Here is a 17252-nt window from a genome sequence, read left to right as displayed (position 1 = left end):
TATATATATATATATATATATATATGTATATATATATATATATATATATATATATATATATATATATATATATATATATATATATATATATATATATATATATATATACATATATATATATATATATATATATATATATATATATATATATATATGTACTATAAGTAGATTTTAGAAATGTTCCCATTAATATCACTACTGAATGGTAAATGTAAAATATATTTTTATAAAATAAAACTAGATAAATTAAAAAAATAACAATTAATGTCATGGTTTACGTGAAAGATTCCTTCAAAAGAGAAGCAACATTTAAAACAAGTTTTCCTTCATTAGTCGTCCCATTTATTGTTTGACACAGGCACAGATTCAGGGGATCCTCATAATAGCGACTGAAAACGCCCCCCCGGGCTGCACTTTGGACACCCTTGCTCTATGTGGCAGTTTTTAAAAGCAACGGCGCTATAGACTGCGATAAAGTGCTCAACGGTGAAATGTGGTCGCTCAGTACAAGATAGGATTTTCCATTGTCATGTAAAATTGTCGTCAGACATTTAAACAAGCAGGACTGGGGAAAGAGAAAAGATGGCGATGTTTTGCAAAAATGAATACCAAGCTAAGCTGTGGAGTTAGTTAAGATTCAGAGATACACACTGGGGAGGCATTGTGTCTGAGTACAAGGTGTCCTTTAAATATCTTTGCTCGTACCTTTGTTCTTGGAATCCGGTGGGGGACAATTTTCCTGACAATATGTCATACAAAAAGGGTAGTGCCGCAAGTCATAGACTTATATCAATACAGGTTTTCCTCAGCAAGTCTATCAAAAAAAAAAAAATACCGCAGGTAGAAAGCAACATTTAGCGTAATCATTTTGTCTTTCACTGTGAGTGTCCTTAACAGAAATGTCCTTGCTGGAGGCTACTTTGCATAAAGTGGTTAAGTTGATGCAACTCTGTGGTTTGGTCGCGGCATACCAACTGCAGGCTGAAGGGATGTAAAGCTGCGCCGCTAGTCGGCAGAGTGCTCCCTGCGAAGGGGGGGCCCATGTCCAGGTCCTTGAGGAGGCTGTCTAACAATGGCAGGTCAGGTTTAGCATGGACGCCAGAGGGCGAAGGCCAAGCATATGAGCAGTCTTGGGGGGACACGGTTTGAACACTTTGGAGAGGATTCACGGGGCCGAACATGTCGAAACTGCACGCCAAGGAGGAGATCTGCTGAGCCAGGATGCTGATCTCCGCCTGCTCCGTCTCGTTGTACTGCTCAGACGTCACGGATGGCGGCGACTGATTGGGCGTGGGAAGCAACCCCAGCTGGGGCACGTGGTGCACTTGGTGAAGGCTGCCATCTTCTGGCGGCTCCAGAAGGCTGAAGTCCTCCTGATGCAGGACACGGTCCACGGAGCTCTCGCTCATGTCCGACACAGAGAAGCCATCTGGAACGGATCGAGCGTCGGACGCGCAGGCTGGGAAATCATACGCCGGCGATGAAGGCGAGAGCGGAGAGCGGGGGTCGAGGGTGGCGTAGACTTCCTGCTCGAAGGTGCGCTGCGGGGGGAGGGCGTCGCGGGGTGAAAGGTGACAGGTGAGCGCCGCTTCCGGGTAGGAGAAGTAGGAGGGAGAAGAAGCCTCAGGGGAGGACAACAGCTGATCGGCGTATCCGTGCACATCCATCAGAAGGTCACGGCCCAGCACTTCTTGCTGAGTGGGGGAGCTGCAGGAGGCGGGACTGTAGGGAGGAGAGAAGAGAGCAGGGCTGCCCCCCAGAGGAGGAGCTGAGGCGTGCGCCGCATAGTAAATGTCTTCATCAGACTCCATCTTGGGTCTGGAAGCTGCGTCCTCACTCTGGCTGTTTGACGTCCGCTGCCTCTTAAAGCATCTGGAGGTCAGACTCTCAGTCTGCTCACTTTCCACTGATGATGATGATGATGATGATGATGGTGATGAGGATGATGGGGATGAGGATGATGGTGATGATAAGGATGATGAGCTCAGTGCATAATTGCAGATTGTCTTCTGCAGAAACCGGGCCTCTGCTTCACTACAGGTGCAAAAACATTGCATCACAGATGATTGTTTAAATAAATGCACAGTATCTCACAGAAAGGAGCTGAAGGGACAATACTATAGAAAAAAACAAACTTGGGATGTACAGTAGAGCACCCTATTCTCGGCTCGGCATTTTGTATTCTCGGCTCGGCATTTTTAAAATGCTAACTTCAATGATTTGAAGGCGCTATCTGCAGGTGGAAAAGAGTGCTGCAGCAGCACTTTTACAGCAGGAAGATGGTTTGACAAAATGTTGCGTAACTGCACGTTTTGTAAGTACTATACTGTGCCCCTGTATATATTGTATTCCTGTCATTCTTACTTTTTGGTACTTAAACTGAATTAAAATGTGTATAATAACTTTGAGATATAGAGATAAAAAGACAGATGCCTACATTATTCCATTTTTTTTGCTGGGAATACGTTCCAAGACCCATTTGCAAATAGTGTGGATGTAGTCAGTGTACAGCTTGTAAAGCAGTGTAAACTTACTATTCCCTTATAATGACTCAACACACAGCCCTTATTGTCTAAATAATGGCCTTTGCTTACTCAGTTATCAAAAAGGCAAAATATTGTGCATAACAAACTAATGTGTTTGCCTGCGTAGCATTCCGTACAATCCAACAAAAAATCCCACCCGTTGGTAACTCAGTCGCTATTCTTTATTATTTTTTTTGCTGAATATGCCTGCGAAATAAGCCAACATGGGGCCAAAGAAAGTAGAGAGTGCCAGTACTTTTATAAATGTACAGCTCTGGTAATGGGTACATTCGCAACCACCTGCACAAATGTACTTCAAAATGTAACAATCAAAATAAATATGACTTTTTTTTTGGTTTACTAGGGCATGCATATATAATATGCATTAGTTTGACCATTTAAAATCAACGATAATAAAAAGGAGATGCTTGGAAATAGCATAAAAATGCCCCCAAAACTTGGAAAAACGCGATTCATGGCGTTACTTTTTGGTGTAACCATCATGAGCGTTCTGTTCAGGTACATTTCTTTTATATTTTGATCTATCATCATATTTATGTATTACTAAATTTAAATAGGTATTGATCAATCTTTAAGCTGTGTGTATTTGATTTCAGTTTGCTTTTGACATCTTATTTAGAATTGTAGTTGAAACTTTTACAACCTTGTGTTGCGCTCATGATGGCGTAACCAAACTAGATTTCATTTAATGATCTTATTTTGAATATTTATTACCTTTTTTTACATTTAGTATATTTAAATATTCATTTATAAACATTGAATATTCAAATATTCAAATATCAATAAAATGCAATTGCCTTCATGTTATAGGGTAATGTTTAGTTACACCAAGTCATGAGCGTAACACTAAGCTTCATCACTTTGACTTGTAATATCTCTAATTCTGGTGGTGTTTTATGCTTTTTTCTTTTTGGAACATGTACTATACATATAATACAATAAAGTCCCATATAAAATTATGTTACTAGCAATACTTTAATTTTGCCTTTGAAAGTAACACTCCAATGTCCATTAGTGGAGCTGTATTGAAAGTAACACTCCAATGTCCATTAGTGGAGCTGTACACATAAGGAAGGTGCAAAACATTATTGATTTCAAGAAAAAACTCGTAGTTAAGTATGAAGGTGATGTCCGTGTGGCTCTTCTCTCCCTTCACCCTCCCAGCTCATCACTGTCTTTGCCAATACGACTTCAATAAATATTTATGTTAAAGGTTCATGCATACATTTATTTCATTATTGTTCTTTGTTTTATGCATTTAAAACTATAGCTATTCTCAATGAATTGTGTTGTGACAAGAACAAGAAAGTTTGATCATATTACGCCTATACTGGCTCACTTCCTGTGCACTTAAGGTGCAACTTTAAGGTTTTACTACTTGCGTATAAAATACTACACATCTAGCTCCGTCCTATCTTGCTAATTGTATTGTACCATATGTCCCGGCCAGAAATCTGCGTTCAAAGAACTCCGGCTTATTAGTGATTCCTAGAGCCCAAAAAAATTCTACAGGCTTTAGAGCGTTTTTGATTCGGGCTCCAGTACTCTGGAATGCCCTACTTAGTTTAAGTCCCATCTTAAAACTCATTTGTATACTCTAGCCCAGTGGTTCTCAACCTTTTTTCAGTGATGTACCCCCTGTGAACTTTTTTTTAATTCAAAGACCCCCTAATCAGAGCAAAGCATTTTTGGTTGAAAAAAAACAGATAAAGAAGTAAAATACAGCACTATGTCATCAGTTTCTGATTTATTAAATTGTATAACAGTGCAAAATATTGCTCATTTGTAGTGGTCTTTCTTGAACTATTTGGAAAAAAAGATATAAGAAATAACTAAAAACTTGTAGAAAAATAAACAAGTGATTCAATTATAAATAAAGATTTCTACACATAGAAGTAATCATCAACTTTAAGTGCCCTCTTTGGGGATTGTAATAGAGATCCATCTGGATTCATGAACTTAATTCTAAACATTTCTTCACAAAAAAATAAATCTTTAACATCAATATTTATGGAACATCTCCACAAAAAATCTAGCTGTCAACACTGAATATTGCATTGTTGCATTTCTTTTCACAGTTCTTTTTGACAGACATTTTAGTGAGGGTCAAACCATCATGGCATGGGGGACACTCTGGGTTTATGGTAATGAATGGAATAGCCTACTTGATTTGATGTTCAGTTTATGAACTTACATTCATATTTTGTTGAAGTATTATTCAATAAATATATTTATAAAATGATTTTTTAATTGTTGCTATTTTTACAATATTTAAAAAAAATCTCACGTACCCCTTGGCATACCTTCAAGTACCCCCAGGGGTAAGCGTACCCCCATTTGAGAACCACTGCTCTAGCCTTTAAATAGACCCCTTTTTAGACCAGTTGATCTGCCATCTTTCTTTTCTGCTGTTGTTTGCTTCTGTTACGATTCAGTTTTCGTCTGACCTTCTGGAGAGGATTACTAACAAAAATGAGATACCACTGAAATGGTCTTGCTTACTGTCAACATGGTGTGGGGAGTGTCATGGTCTGCATGAGTATAATGGCTATGTTGACTAAGTTAAATGTTCTTTGAGGCACTTGATGATATTAATCAACTTTGATTGAATAATTTTCACAGTAAACGTATAGAGTACTGCTATACAAGCTGTACACTGACTACTCTTAAGTTACAGGGCTAAATTGGGGCCCTCGGTGGAATTTTATTTTGACGTCCCCTCATTACAACATTTTTCACACCCTTTTTATGTGAAACATTTTTTCAGTATAACTGAATTTATTTTGATGCATATTTTTTCTAAAACAAATTAATAAGAAATACTTTTTTTGTGCAAATGTTACATGATTCAAACATAAATATTGGGCTAGGATTTCATCCCTGTGCCTCTAGCACTTACACATCAAGCCACAGGGGACTTTTTGAATGTACAGGGGAAATTTGCCATTATATTCTTATCAGTGATGGAGCAGGAAGGTGCTAGGAATATATTTGTGATGACATTTCATATGAAGCGCCCTGTCATTTATTCATTGACATTTTACATGCATATTCATGCAAAGCAAGGATTGTGGATAGTGAGGTGCAGCCTTGCTGAGTTATAACCAAGTTTCTATAATATTGTCTCTTGAAAGGATATAGAACAACTAATGAAAATGTGTGAAATACAGTAGAACAATTATGTGTGGTACCTTATGATGAAGTTAGTGCAGAAGATGTAAGTGGCCTCTTTGTTAGCACAAATGTAGCACCAAGTCCATGACAGATCTTTGCATTGAAGTCTCAGCACCATCCTCAGCTGGATGCCCTCGTCTGCTTGCACTGAAGGCAACAAGGAAAGAAAAGAAGGATGCACACTTGTTACCATGCCCACTCACAAACGTCACAGTTAGATGCAAGGAACAAAAGCTCAAGTCAAAATTACGCTTTTCTGCGCAATAATATATAAATCTGGACTTATCTGATTGCAAATGTTACGCAATGAACTAATGAGTTAAAATCCCTGCAATGTCTCTGGCAACACATTTGGAGCAGTTTGTCCAAGTAGTCAGGCACATGCACATTGACCCAATTTTGTATTTGTTTAAGAACAAAAAATACTGTCTCCCTTGTCAATTCTCCCCAAATATGTTTGGATATCTGATCATTTATTTACGATGATTCTCTTGAGAGAATTATTCCCTGACCTCCTCAGTGGCATTCAGAAGCTGCATCTTAAGAATATTTTTTGCAATAAATGTGTTTGTTTCTGGCTTGAGCACCAGCCCCCGAAATTGTCTGTCCACATTTTTTTCTGTCTGACCGTACGAGCTCTTTTGCCTTAACCGCTATATGGCCAGCGATCAGAATTAGCACAAAAATGAGTGAGGAGACTCTGACTGGTGTGCTTGCTAGCCAATTTCACTCCAAAATACAGCCTGAAAGAACTTTTGATAAAACTGTTACCAAGTTTTGTGCAAATAAGTTGCATGCATTCAAGTAAAATGTTTAAAAACGTTCCTAAAGTACATTCTGACAATAAAATAGCTCAGTGGTTTTGTGGTTAGAGTGTCCGCACTGAGACTGGAAGGTCGTGAGTTCAAACCCCGGCCGAGTCATACCAAAGACTTCAAAAAAATAGGGACCCATTACCTCCCTGCTTGGCACTCAGCATCAAGGGTTTGAATTGGGGGTTAAATCACCAAACGATTCCCGAGCGCGGCGCCTGCTGCTGCTCACTGCTCCCCTCACCTCCCAGAGAGTGAACATGGGGATGGTTCAAATGCAGAGGACAAATTTCACCTCACCCAGTGTGTGCGTGTGACAATTGTTGGGACTTTAACTTTAACTTTATGTATATACATACACTACCGTTCAAAAGTTTGGGGTCACATTGAAATGTCCTTATTTTTGAAGGAAAAGCACTGTACTTTTCAATGAAGATAACTTTAAACTAGTCTTAACTTTAAACAAACACACTCTATACATTGCTAATGTGGTAAATGACTATTCTAGCTGCAAATGTCTGGTTTTTGGTGCAATATCTACATAGGTGTATAGAGGCCCATTTCCAGGAGGAGTTTCTGGAGCATCACATTTGTGGGGTCAATTAAACGCTCAAAATGGCCAGAAAAAGAGAACTTTCATCTGAAACTCGACAGTCTATTCTTGTTCTTAGAAATGAAGGCTATTCCACAAAATTGTTTGGGTGACCCTAAACTTTTGAACGGTAGTGTATACATCTACTTGTCCAGGGAGTATCCATCCATCCATCCATTTTCTACCGCTTGTCTCTTTCGGGGTCGCGGGGGGTGCTGGAGCCTAGCTCAGCTGCATTCGGGCGGAAGGCGGAGTACACCCTGGACAAGTCGCCACCTCATCGCAGGGCCAACACAGATAGACAGACAACATTCACACTCACATTCACACACTAGGGCCAATTTAGTGTTGCCAATCAACCTATCCCCAGGTGCGTGTTTTTAAAGTCGGAGTACCCAGAGGGAACCCACGCAGTCACAGGGAGAGCATGCAAACTCCACAAAGACCCCGAGCCCGGGGACCGAACCCAGGACCTTTGTATTGTGAGGCACACGCACTAACCCCTGTTCTACTATATATTATATATATATATACACTACCATTCAAAAGTTTGGGGTCACCCAAACAATTTTGTGGAATAGCCTTCATTTCTAAGAACAAGAATAGACTGTCGAGTTTCAGATGAAAGTTCTCTTTTTCTGGCCATTTTGAGCGTTTAATTGACCCCATAAATGTGATGCTCCATAAACTCAATCTGCTCAAAGGAAGGTCCGTTTTGTAGCTCCTGTAATGAGCTAAACTGTTTTCAGATGTGTGAACATGATTGCACAAGGGTTTTCTAATCATCAATTAGCTTTCTAAGCCAATGAGCAAACACATTGTACCATTAGAACACTGGAGTGATTGTTGCTGGAAATGGGCCTCTATACACCTATGTAGATATTGCACCAAAAACCAGACATTTGCAGCTAAAATAGTCATGTACCACATTAGCAATATATAGAGTGTATTTCTTTAAAGTTAAGACTAGTTTAAAGTTATCTTCATTGAAAAGTACAGTGCTTTTCCTTCAAAAATAAGGACATTTCAATGTGACCCCAAACTTTTGAACGGTAGTGTATATATATATATATATATATATATATATATATATATATATATATATATATATATATATATATATATATATATATATATATATATATACTGTATGTATGTGTATATATATATATATATATATATATACATATATATATGTGTATATATATATATACATATATATATATATGTGTGTGTCTGTATATATATATATATATATATATATATATATATATATATATATATATATATATATATATATACATATATATATACATATATACATATATATATATATATATATATATATATATATATATATATATATATATATATATATATATATATATATATATGTATATATATATATATATACATATATATATATATATATATATATATATATATATATATATATATATATATATATATGTAAATGTTTTTTTCACAGAGGCACATCTCTTAAAATAGCACATTAGTAACACAAAAGGATTAACAGGTCCACAATAATGTGCATAAATGTTTATTCCACTCCAACCAAGTGATTAATCTGGATACATTTTTTATTGTTTGAAAGCACTATTCTGAACTATTTGTTTTATCACTTTGCAGAGTCCTAAATATCTCATACGTCATACATACATACATTTTGGACATTAATGCTCACGGGAACAGTTTGGCAAAGGTCCACTGTGTGCCCCAGTGCACAAAGCAAGGTCCATAAAAACGTGCTTGGATGAGTTTGGTGTGGAAGCAACTTCACTAGCCCTGACCTCACGCCCTTCAAACGCCTTTGGAATGAATTACAACTTATAGCATGAGCCAGAAGGCCCTCTTGTCATTGACCTTTGACCTCAAACATGTCCATCTGGATGAACGGACACACGTTTCTCACAGTCTATGTTGTTGTAATGATGGTAAAGAGCAGGTCAGAAAGCGAGGCGTCCCAACATTTTTGTCCATTTCAAGCAAATTGCCTTTGTTGTGAATAATTCAAACCTAATTATACTCACACATTTCTCTGTGGTAATTCAAACTTGAAGATAGATCTTCTGGATGGATTAAAGTGTACCACGATCGCCCCACCATTTTGTCCGCTGAGTACCCCAAAAAATAGAAAACACTGGAAGAGACAAGCGAGTATTTGTGAGTAAACACATTGACAAATGCTAAAAAAAATCGTAGAGTATGTACAGTACCTGTGCGAGAGCTGCGCCAAGCTCATGTCCAAGTTGTGTTTGCTGTGGAAGCAAGGACACAAGTGGGACTCTGTGTCCCTCAGGCGGTCCACTGTGGGGGTGCACAGCGCCACAAAGAGGGACTCGCTGTTGGGGACTGGACACTGCTGATGGAAGGATTGGAAGCTGCCTCTGACCAGCATGGAGCAGCTGCCATGCTGCTGTTTAAAAGCCCTAGAGGTCTGCATGCAGCATACAAAGCTCCTCTCTGCAAGGTGGAAACACTTATAACAATATCCAATCTGCTTCATTTCATTCTCTACATGAGGTCTTGCAGGAAATATGACCACTTTGAGGCAAATGTTACTAACAAAACCACTTTAATTAGATTTCTACATCCAGCACTGGTCTCAATTATATTACATTTGTGTGTGTGGTTATTAAAAACAATAGAAAATGGCGTAATCCGAAACACGATGAGTGATGAACATGATTTTTATAGGTTAATTACGGACATGCGTTTCAGGTGTTTCAATTTACTGGACATGATCTTTCTTTCATTCTTAGAATGCTACAATAATCACAGAGATTAAATGTTATAAGTGAAAAGATTGTGAAACTAGCTATGCATATGCATAGACAACCATAATGTACTCCACCATACATTCACTACCCCATTTTTGATCATACACGGCATACATGTAGCATAATATATTATGTATATACAGTATACAGAACAGGCCGAAAGTTTGGACACACCTTCTCATTTCAATGTGTTTTTCTTTATTTTCATGAATATCTACATTGTAGATTGTCACTGAAGGCATCAAAACTATGACACCTGTGGAGTGAAAACCCTTTCAGGTGACTACCTCTTGAAGCTCATCGAGAGAATGCCAAGAGTGTGCAAAGCAGTTATAAGAGCAAAGGGTGGCTATTTTGAAGAAACTACAATATAAAACATGTTTTCAGTTATTTCACCTTTTTTTGTTAAGTACATAACTCCACATGTGTTCATTCATAGTTTTGATGCCTTCAGTAACAATCTACAATGTAAGTAGTCATGAAAATAAAGAAAACACATTGAATGAGAAGATGAATATATGAATATATATGAATATATATATATAGACTGTATATGTAGTAGTGTTTACTGTACTACAGCGAAAATCCCCTCAAAGGCCGCCAAAAAATGTCTGTTCCTCAGCTGGGTCCGTATGGACCGCAGCAGTACTGAGTTGTAATGCACTTTTCTGCCACTTGTGGCAATAATGACAATATCAAACAAACAGACGAAGTCCGGAGCTAAAGTCATAGACGTTTCTTAAGCGCCAAAATTATGACTAAGGGGGTGAAGCTGTATTTTCATTTGCACTTTAATTTTATTGACAGGTTATTCAAGAAGCATATATATATTATTATTGTTATTTTAGTTAGAATGTATTTATTTTAGCCCTGGGTAAAGGCATGTACATCTATTTTTCATCAGTATTTATGAATAATTTTGCAGTATATTTGATTAGTATTTATTTTTGTAATCAGCCTGACCTAAACCTTGTTAATTATCTTTGGGATTAGCAAATGGTTTCATGTCATTTGACAAAATGTGTCCCTTTTAATCTGTAAATAGGTTAGATTTAATAATTGAATACGATTAAAATCACGAGTAAGAATACTAATTCAGTGTTGATATTTGAGTGGTCCCCGGGTATCATCTGTTGTAGAAAAGTTAGGCCCCGAGGTAAAAAAAATAGTTAAGAACCCCTGTACTTCAGTACTCAACCCTTGGTTCAAAGAAATTGAAGTAAAGGTCTTTACTATAAATTTAGCAATGCAGGGTAAACAATTTAAATTAACTGCATTTTATTGAATAGTAGAATACCATTGAACAGACCATATTGCACCTAAACAATTTAATAAAGGAATTTACTTTACTTTAATAATTGCATGTTAAACTTTTCAAATTACATTAAATTAAATTAAATTAAATTAAATTAAATTAAATTAAATTAAATTAAATTAAATTAAAAAGGTAAAATTGCATTTTAATGAATAATAGAATAACATTCAATAGACCATATTGTACTTTTGTAAAATTAAACTAAATACATTTATCTTAGATTTAACATTGCATGTTGAGTAAACTAAATTACATTAAATTCAAAGAAATTGAATTAAAAATGAAAAAAAAAAAAGCATTTTAATGAACATTTATTAAGATAACTGTTGTATTTAGAAATTATTGATGTAAATTGTGTAGCAAATTGAAAACAGAAAATGAACATACAGTATGTGTAAGTAATTGCCATGAAGTATAAAGGGGTAGGATTAAATTAACGTCGCTTCTTCCTACTCCTTTTTGGGCATGTTGTAAAGACAAATTAAAAATATGTGAAATATGCGATGTATCATATTGACATACATACATAAAATAAAATAAACTTCAACCAACCAACATTTAACATAACACCTTGCACATTTTTAAATGTAAATTAAAGGAATTTACTTTAGATTTAACAATGTAAAATATTCCAAATTACATTAAATGTAATTAAATTACAATAAAAATGAAAAACATTTTAATGAATAGTAAAATTATATTTAAAGGAGCACTTTTTTTTTGCACATTCTATTGAATAAATGTACTTTAAATTTAACAATGCATATAGTGTGATGTGAGTGTGCTGTCTGTCCATCTGTGTTGGCCCTGCGATGAGGTGGACAAGGGACACGCAGTCGAACATGGATGGCTGTTAAATCATATCATATTGAATTAAATTAAATCAAATTAAAAAGACCAAAAAAAATGTGTTGAATAATACAATAAACATTTAACAGAGCATATTTAAAAATAAAAAAATTCCAATCCAATCTAACTTTACATGTAAAGCCCTTTAGAAATAACTACTTATTATTTAACTAACTCCTTATTTCTAAAGGGCTTTACATGTATTGTGTAATTAACAAAATACACAATAGAGGCACAGAAACTAACAAATATAATAAGATATAGAATATGAAATATTTGTATTTCTTTCAACTGCAAAAAAATGGTTCAGTGCGGATTAATTTACTGCAAATTTCCTTTTCAAACCTTAAAGGGCATTATTTTATGACAACTACTTTAAAAAAAAACCACTTAAAATAAAAAAAAAGACATAAAACTTTGATAAAAAGAATAAGCAAAATAAACCACAGTAAAAACAAGCAAAATGATGTATACAATATACATATAAAATACAATCTATATAAAATAAATTAAATAGTATGGAAATAAATGTATTTTGAATTAATTAAATGTATTTAATTTAAATTAAATCCAATTTAATTGAATTACATATAATTACTGTGCATGGACCAAAAAAGTGCTTTTTGTGCAGTTCCGCATGCAAAAGTTATCAAATGTTTACAATTTTAGGCCCCTATTGGGATTTAAACCACCAAATACAGTCAGTCTACCCCAGGGCAGCTGTGGCTATGAAAGTAGCTTACCACCACCAGGTGTGAATGAATGATGGGTTTTTAACATGTAAAGCGACTTTGGGTACTTAGAAAAGCGCTATATAAATCCCAGGTATTATTATTATCATTAAATACAACTATTTCACATAAAACATATTTGTGGCGTGCAAACACTATTGGGTCATTCTTTAAACAAAGTTTTACCTGACGATGCTCTCTTTTCGCCGTATCCTTTCAGGGTGGACTGGACAGTGTGGAAGTCAGCACGTTCCACCATGTCATATATGCTGTCTCCTTGAAGCACGTCTACCTGCCAATTGAACCAATGGTTTTACCAACTTCCTATCCAATACTGCCTGCATTGAAGGCTTTATACACCAACCATGGAAAGGCCGAGATATTGGGCCACATTTTCCGACACATAGACCAGCCTCCCTTGGGCGGTAGTGACCAGGATGAAGCCATGCAGGGCTTGAAGAAAGGCCTCATAAGGCAGAGAGCAGCCGTCGCCCGAGGGGATCCCTATAGGATGAAATGTGCAAGGTAATCCCCAGGACAGTTTAAGATTTTGAAGTGATGCAGGCTGAATGGAGTTTCAAGGAAAGAAAGATGGATGACTCACCCTTGAAGACAACCGACTTCCTGATGTAGGTGCAGATGGCGGACATGGAGTGCAGGTAGGAGAGGCGCTCCTGCTCCTCTTGGGGGATTGGCAGCAGAGCTCGCATATTCCTGATCTCGTGATTGATGTGGTCGCGTCGCGCTTTGGACGCTCCTTTGGTGGACCTGTGATGGACCATGGCGCCTCGGTTCGATCAAAGAAACTTTTCAGCACTGCCTCAATTGACGATTCAAATTCATCATAGGCCTGTTTAAAAAAAAATAACCCTCTTTTTTTTGAAAAAGTTACAGTGCTATTTTCCTTGCATTTAAAAGCAGACTTTGAACATAAAGGGTTCCTATGGCAACGGCTGTGATGAGAAGCTGTCTGCAGTGGAGGATGAGGGCTCTCTGAGGACCCTGCATGCGTATGTGTGTGTGTACGTGCGTGTGTGTGTGTGTGTGTGTGATCACTATCTGTCCTGAGCCTCTTTATAGCTGCCGGGGCTTCAGTGTGGGGGCGTCGCACTCCAAGGGGAGGCTGGCCCGTGCTGCATTACCTTTTTAAAGTGCAGTGGGCACACCCCGCATCACTGAGACGTGCAGAAGTAGCCACAAAAGGAAGATTATGTTAATTTTCCATCCAATAACTAACATTAAAGACACGTATAATGATATAATTGAGGACAGTGTGTCTGAAGATGTGGGGCAATTATCTAAACACCATTTTCAGCCATACAGGGACATTCATGAAGGGTCATTTGGACATCTAATGTTCCAATATGTGCCTGGAATAGATTGCACAGGAGTATTCATCAGGCAAAAATATGACACAGATATTGTCATCAGGTCATGTGCTGGCCACAACAATAGGTACACTATACATTACATGCACTTATACAGTACATACAACGTAATGACGTCCAGTGTGTGTGTGTGTATATATATATATATATATATATATATATATATATATATATATATATATATATATATATATATATATATATATATACACTACCGTTCAAAAGTTTGGGGTCACCCAAACAATTTTGTGGAATAGCCTTCATTTCTAAGAACAAGAATAGACTGTCGAGTTTCAGATGAAAGTTCTCTTTTTCTGGCCATTTTGAGCATTTAATTGACCCACAAATGTGATGCTCCAGAAACTCAATCTGCTCAAAGGAAGGTCAGTTTTGTAGCTTCTGTAACGAGCTAAACTGTTTTCAGATGTGTGAACATGATTGCACAAGGGTTTTCTAATCATCAATTAGCCTTCTGAGCCAATGAGCAAACACATTGTACCATTAGAACACTGGAGTGATAGTTGCTGGAAATGGGCCTCTATACACCTATGTAGATATTGCACCAAAAACCAGACATTTGCAGCTAAAATAGTCATGTACCACATTAGCAATATATAGAGTGTATTTCTATTGTAGATATTGCACCAAAAACCAGACATTTGCAGCTAGAATAGTCATTTACCACATTAGCAATGTATAGTGAAGTGAAGTGAATTATATTTATATAGCGCTTTTCTCTAGAGACTGAAAGCGCTTTACATAGTATAGAGTGTATTTGTTTAAAGTTGAGACTAGTTTAAAGTTATCTTCATTGAAAAGTACAGTCCTTTTCCTTAAAAAATAAGGACATTTCAATGTGACCCCAAACTTTTGAACGGTAGTGTATATATATATATATATATATATATATATATATATATATATATATATATATATATATATATATATATATATATATATATATATATATATATATATATATATATATATATATATATATATATATATATATATTTATATATATATATATATATGGGAGCTAAGATGGCGGCGCATTGCTATGCAGCAGCTCGGTGACGCTCTTGGGAGTGTAGAGCGATTTGGCAAAAAACACCCGTCATTTCTGTCAATTTCATGGCTGGCTCAAAGCGTGAACACTCTGTGATCACATACGACCGACAGACAATTCTGGATGTGGATGGATCGGGTCGTTATAAACTGAAAGATGCATGTACGGTGGACCTCCTCGCTAGCATGGGAATACTTTGCGGGCTACATCGAGCGGCCTTTGTGGCAGCGGAGTCAAGTGCTAGCGGTGACCGCCAATGGAGACGACGTAAGCGGTGCGGGCGGAAGCAGAAGCGGGGATGCCGAGCGGGGCTAACAACAAAGGGAAAAGCTAACCAAAGAAGCGCTAGTCCGGGTAAGAAGTCTTTTAAACTAGAACTAGCCGGCGCCAGGCTGGATAATCCCTGCACACATAGCAATTCCCTTAGAATAAAACACAACTCACATAATGTTTTTTCTTTTGTGACCGTGTCAGAGGCAGACTTGCAATCTACTGAGGTGGCTAACTATGATGCGTTCAGTTTATCGCAACATCTAGCAAACAATCGGACAATTCCCGTCGTATCAATTCCTAGATATGGTCGAAACTATTTAAAGTGCACTACGCATAATAAACGCAACATTATTAATATTGCTACTTCGGATAATTTCAACAAACAATCCTCAAAACAGCCCACTACCTATAATATGGACTTTTTAAACATAAGATCATTATCTTCCAAAACGTTATTAGTTAATGAGGTCATTAGAGACAACAAACTTGACGTCGTTGGTCTCGCCGAGACCTGGCTCAAACCAGACGATTTTTTGGCGCTAAATGAGGCATCTCCTCCTAACTATACCAATGCACATGTTGCCCGACCTCTTAAAAGGGGAGGGGGTGTCGCACTAATATACAATGAAAACTATAATTTTACACCTAACCTAAATAATAAATATAACTCGTTTGAGGTGCTCACTTTGAGGTTTGTCACACCGCTGCCTCTCCACCTGGCTGTTATCTACCATCCCCCTGGGCCCTATTCGGACTTCATCAGTGAATTCTCAGAGTTTGTTGCTGATCTAGTGACGCACGCCGACAATATAATCATAATGGGGGACTTTAATATCCATATGTATACCCCATCGGACCCTCCATGCGTGGCGCTCCAGACTATAATTGATAGCTGTGGTCTTACACAAATAATAAATGAACCCAGGCATCGCAACGGTAATACGATAGATCTAGTGCTTGTCAGGGGTGTCACCACCTCTAAAGTTACGATACTCCCGTACACTAAAGTAATGTCCGATCATTACCTTATAAAATTCGAAGTTCTGACTCATTGTCAACAAACTAATAATAATAATAATAACTAATATAGCAGCCGCAACATTAATGCTGCCACAACGACGACTCTTACTGACCTACTGCCTTCGGTAATGGCACCATTCCCAAATTATGTGGGCTCTATTGATAACCTCACTAACAACTTTAACGACGCTCTGCGCGACACCATTGATAGTGTAGCACCGCTAAAGCTAAAAAAGGGCCCCTAAAAGGCATACCCCATGGTTTACAGAAGAAACTAAAGCCCAGAAATTATCATGTAAAAAGCTGGAACGCAAAAGGTGTGCGACTAAACTTGAGGTTTTCCATCAAGCATGGTGTGATAGTTTAATAACTTATAAAGGCATGCTTACCTCAGCTAAAGCTAAATATTACTCAAATCTCATCCACTTCAACAAAAATTATCCTAAATTTTTGTTTAGTACAGTAGCATCGCTAACCCAACAAGGGACTCCTCCCAGTAGCTCCACCCACTCAGCAGATGACTTTATGAATTTCTTTAATAAGAAAATTGAAGTCATTAGAAAAGAGATTAAAGACAATCCATCTCAGCTACAACTGGGTTCTATTAACACAAATACGACTGTATATACGACGGATACGGCCCTCCAAAATAGTTTCTCTCTCTTTGATGAAATAACATTGG

At 37.1% G+C, this 17252-nt stretch overlaps 1 protein-coding gene across 1 annotated transcript; it reads right to left on the bottom strand.

The window, feature by feature from the left end:
* Nucleotides 1-206: 206 nt before the first annotated feature.
* Nucleotides 207-13838, bottom strand: LOC133656752 (neuronal PAS domain-containing protein 4-like). The gene is made up of 7 exons (XM_062057593.1): nucleotides 13425-13838; nucleotides 13185-13324; nucleotides 13007-13112; nucleotides 9362-9608; nucleotides 9176-9285; nucleotides 5738-5867; nucleotides 207-2034 (listed from the first exon to the last, which is right to left on the bottom strand). The coding sequence occupies exons 1-7, from the start codon at nucleotides 13600-13602 to the stop codon at nucleotides 891-893; spliced, it is 2055 nt and encodes a 684-aa protein (XP_061913577.1). The 5' UTR covers nucleotides 13603-13838; the 3' UTR covers nucleotides 207-890.
* Nucleotides 13839-17252: the final 3414 nt, after the last annotated feature.

The sequence above is a fragment of the Entelurus aequoreus genome, linkage group LG09 (assembly GCF_033978785.1).
Source record: "Entelurus aequoreus isolate RoL-2023_Sb linkage group LG09, RoL_Eaeq_v1.1, whole genome shotgun sequence".
Classification (NCBI taxonomy): domain Eukaryota; kingdom Metazoa; phylum Chordata; class Actinopteri; order Syngnathiformes; family Syngnathidae; genus Entelurus; species Entelurus aequoreus.
This window is presented reverse-complemented; position numbering and strand designations above follow the sequence as displayed.

Bases quoted from the DNA above. Each gene is read 5' to 3' on its own strand.
- LOC133656752 (XM_062057593.1), bottom strand. From the start codon at position 13,602: ATGGTCCATCACAGGTCCACCAAAGGAGCGTCCAAAGCGCGACGCGAC. The intron at 13,113-13,184 runs GTTGGTGTATAA...TTCAATTGGCAG, and splicing joins AATATCTCGGCCTTTCCATG to GTAGACGTGCTTCAAGGAGA. The intron at 2,035-5,737 runs GTACCACACATA...TTGCACCTGTAG, and splicing joins TGCACTAACTTCATCATAAG to TGAAGCAGAGGCCCGGTTTC.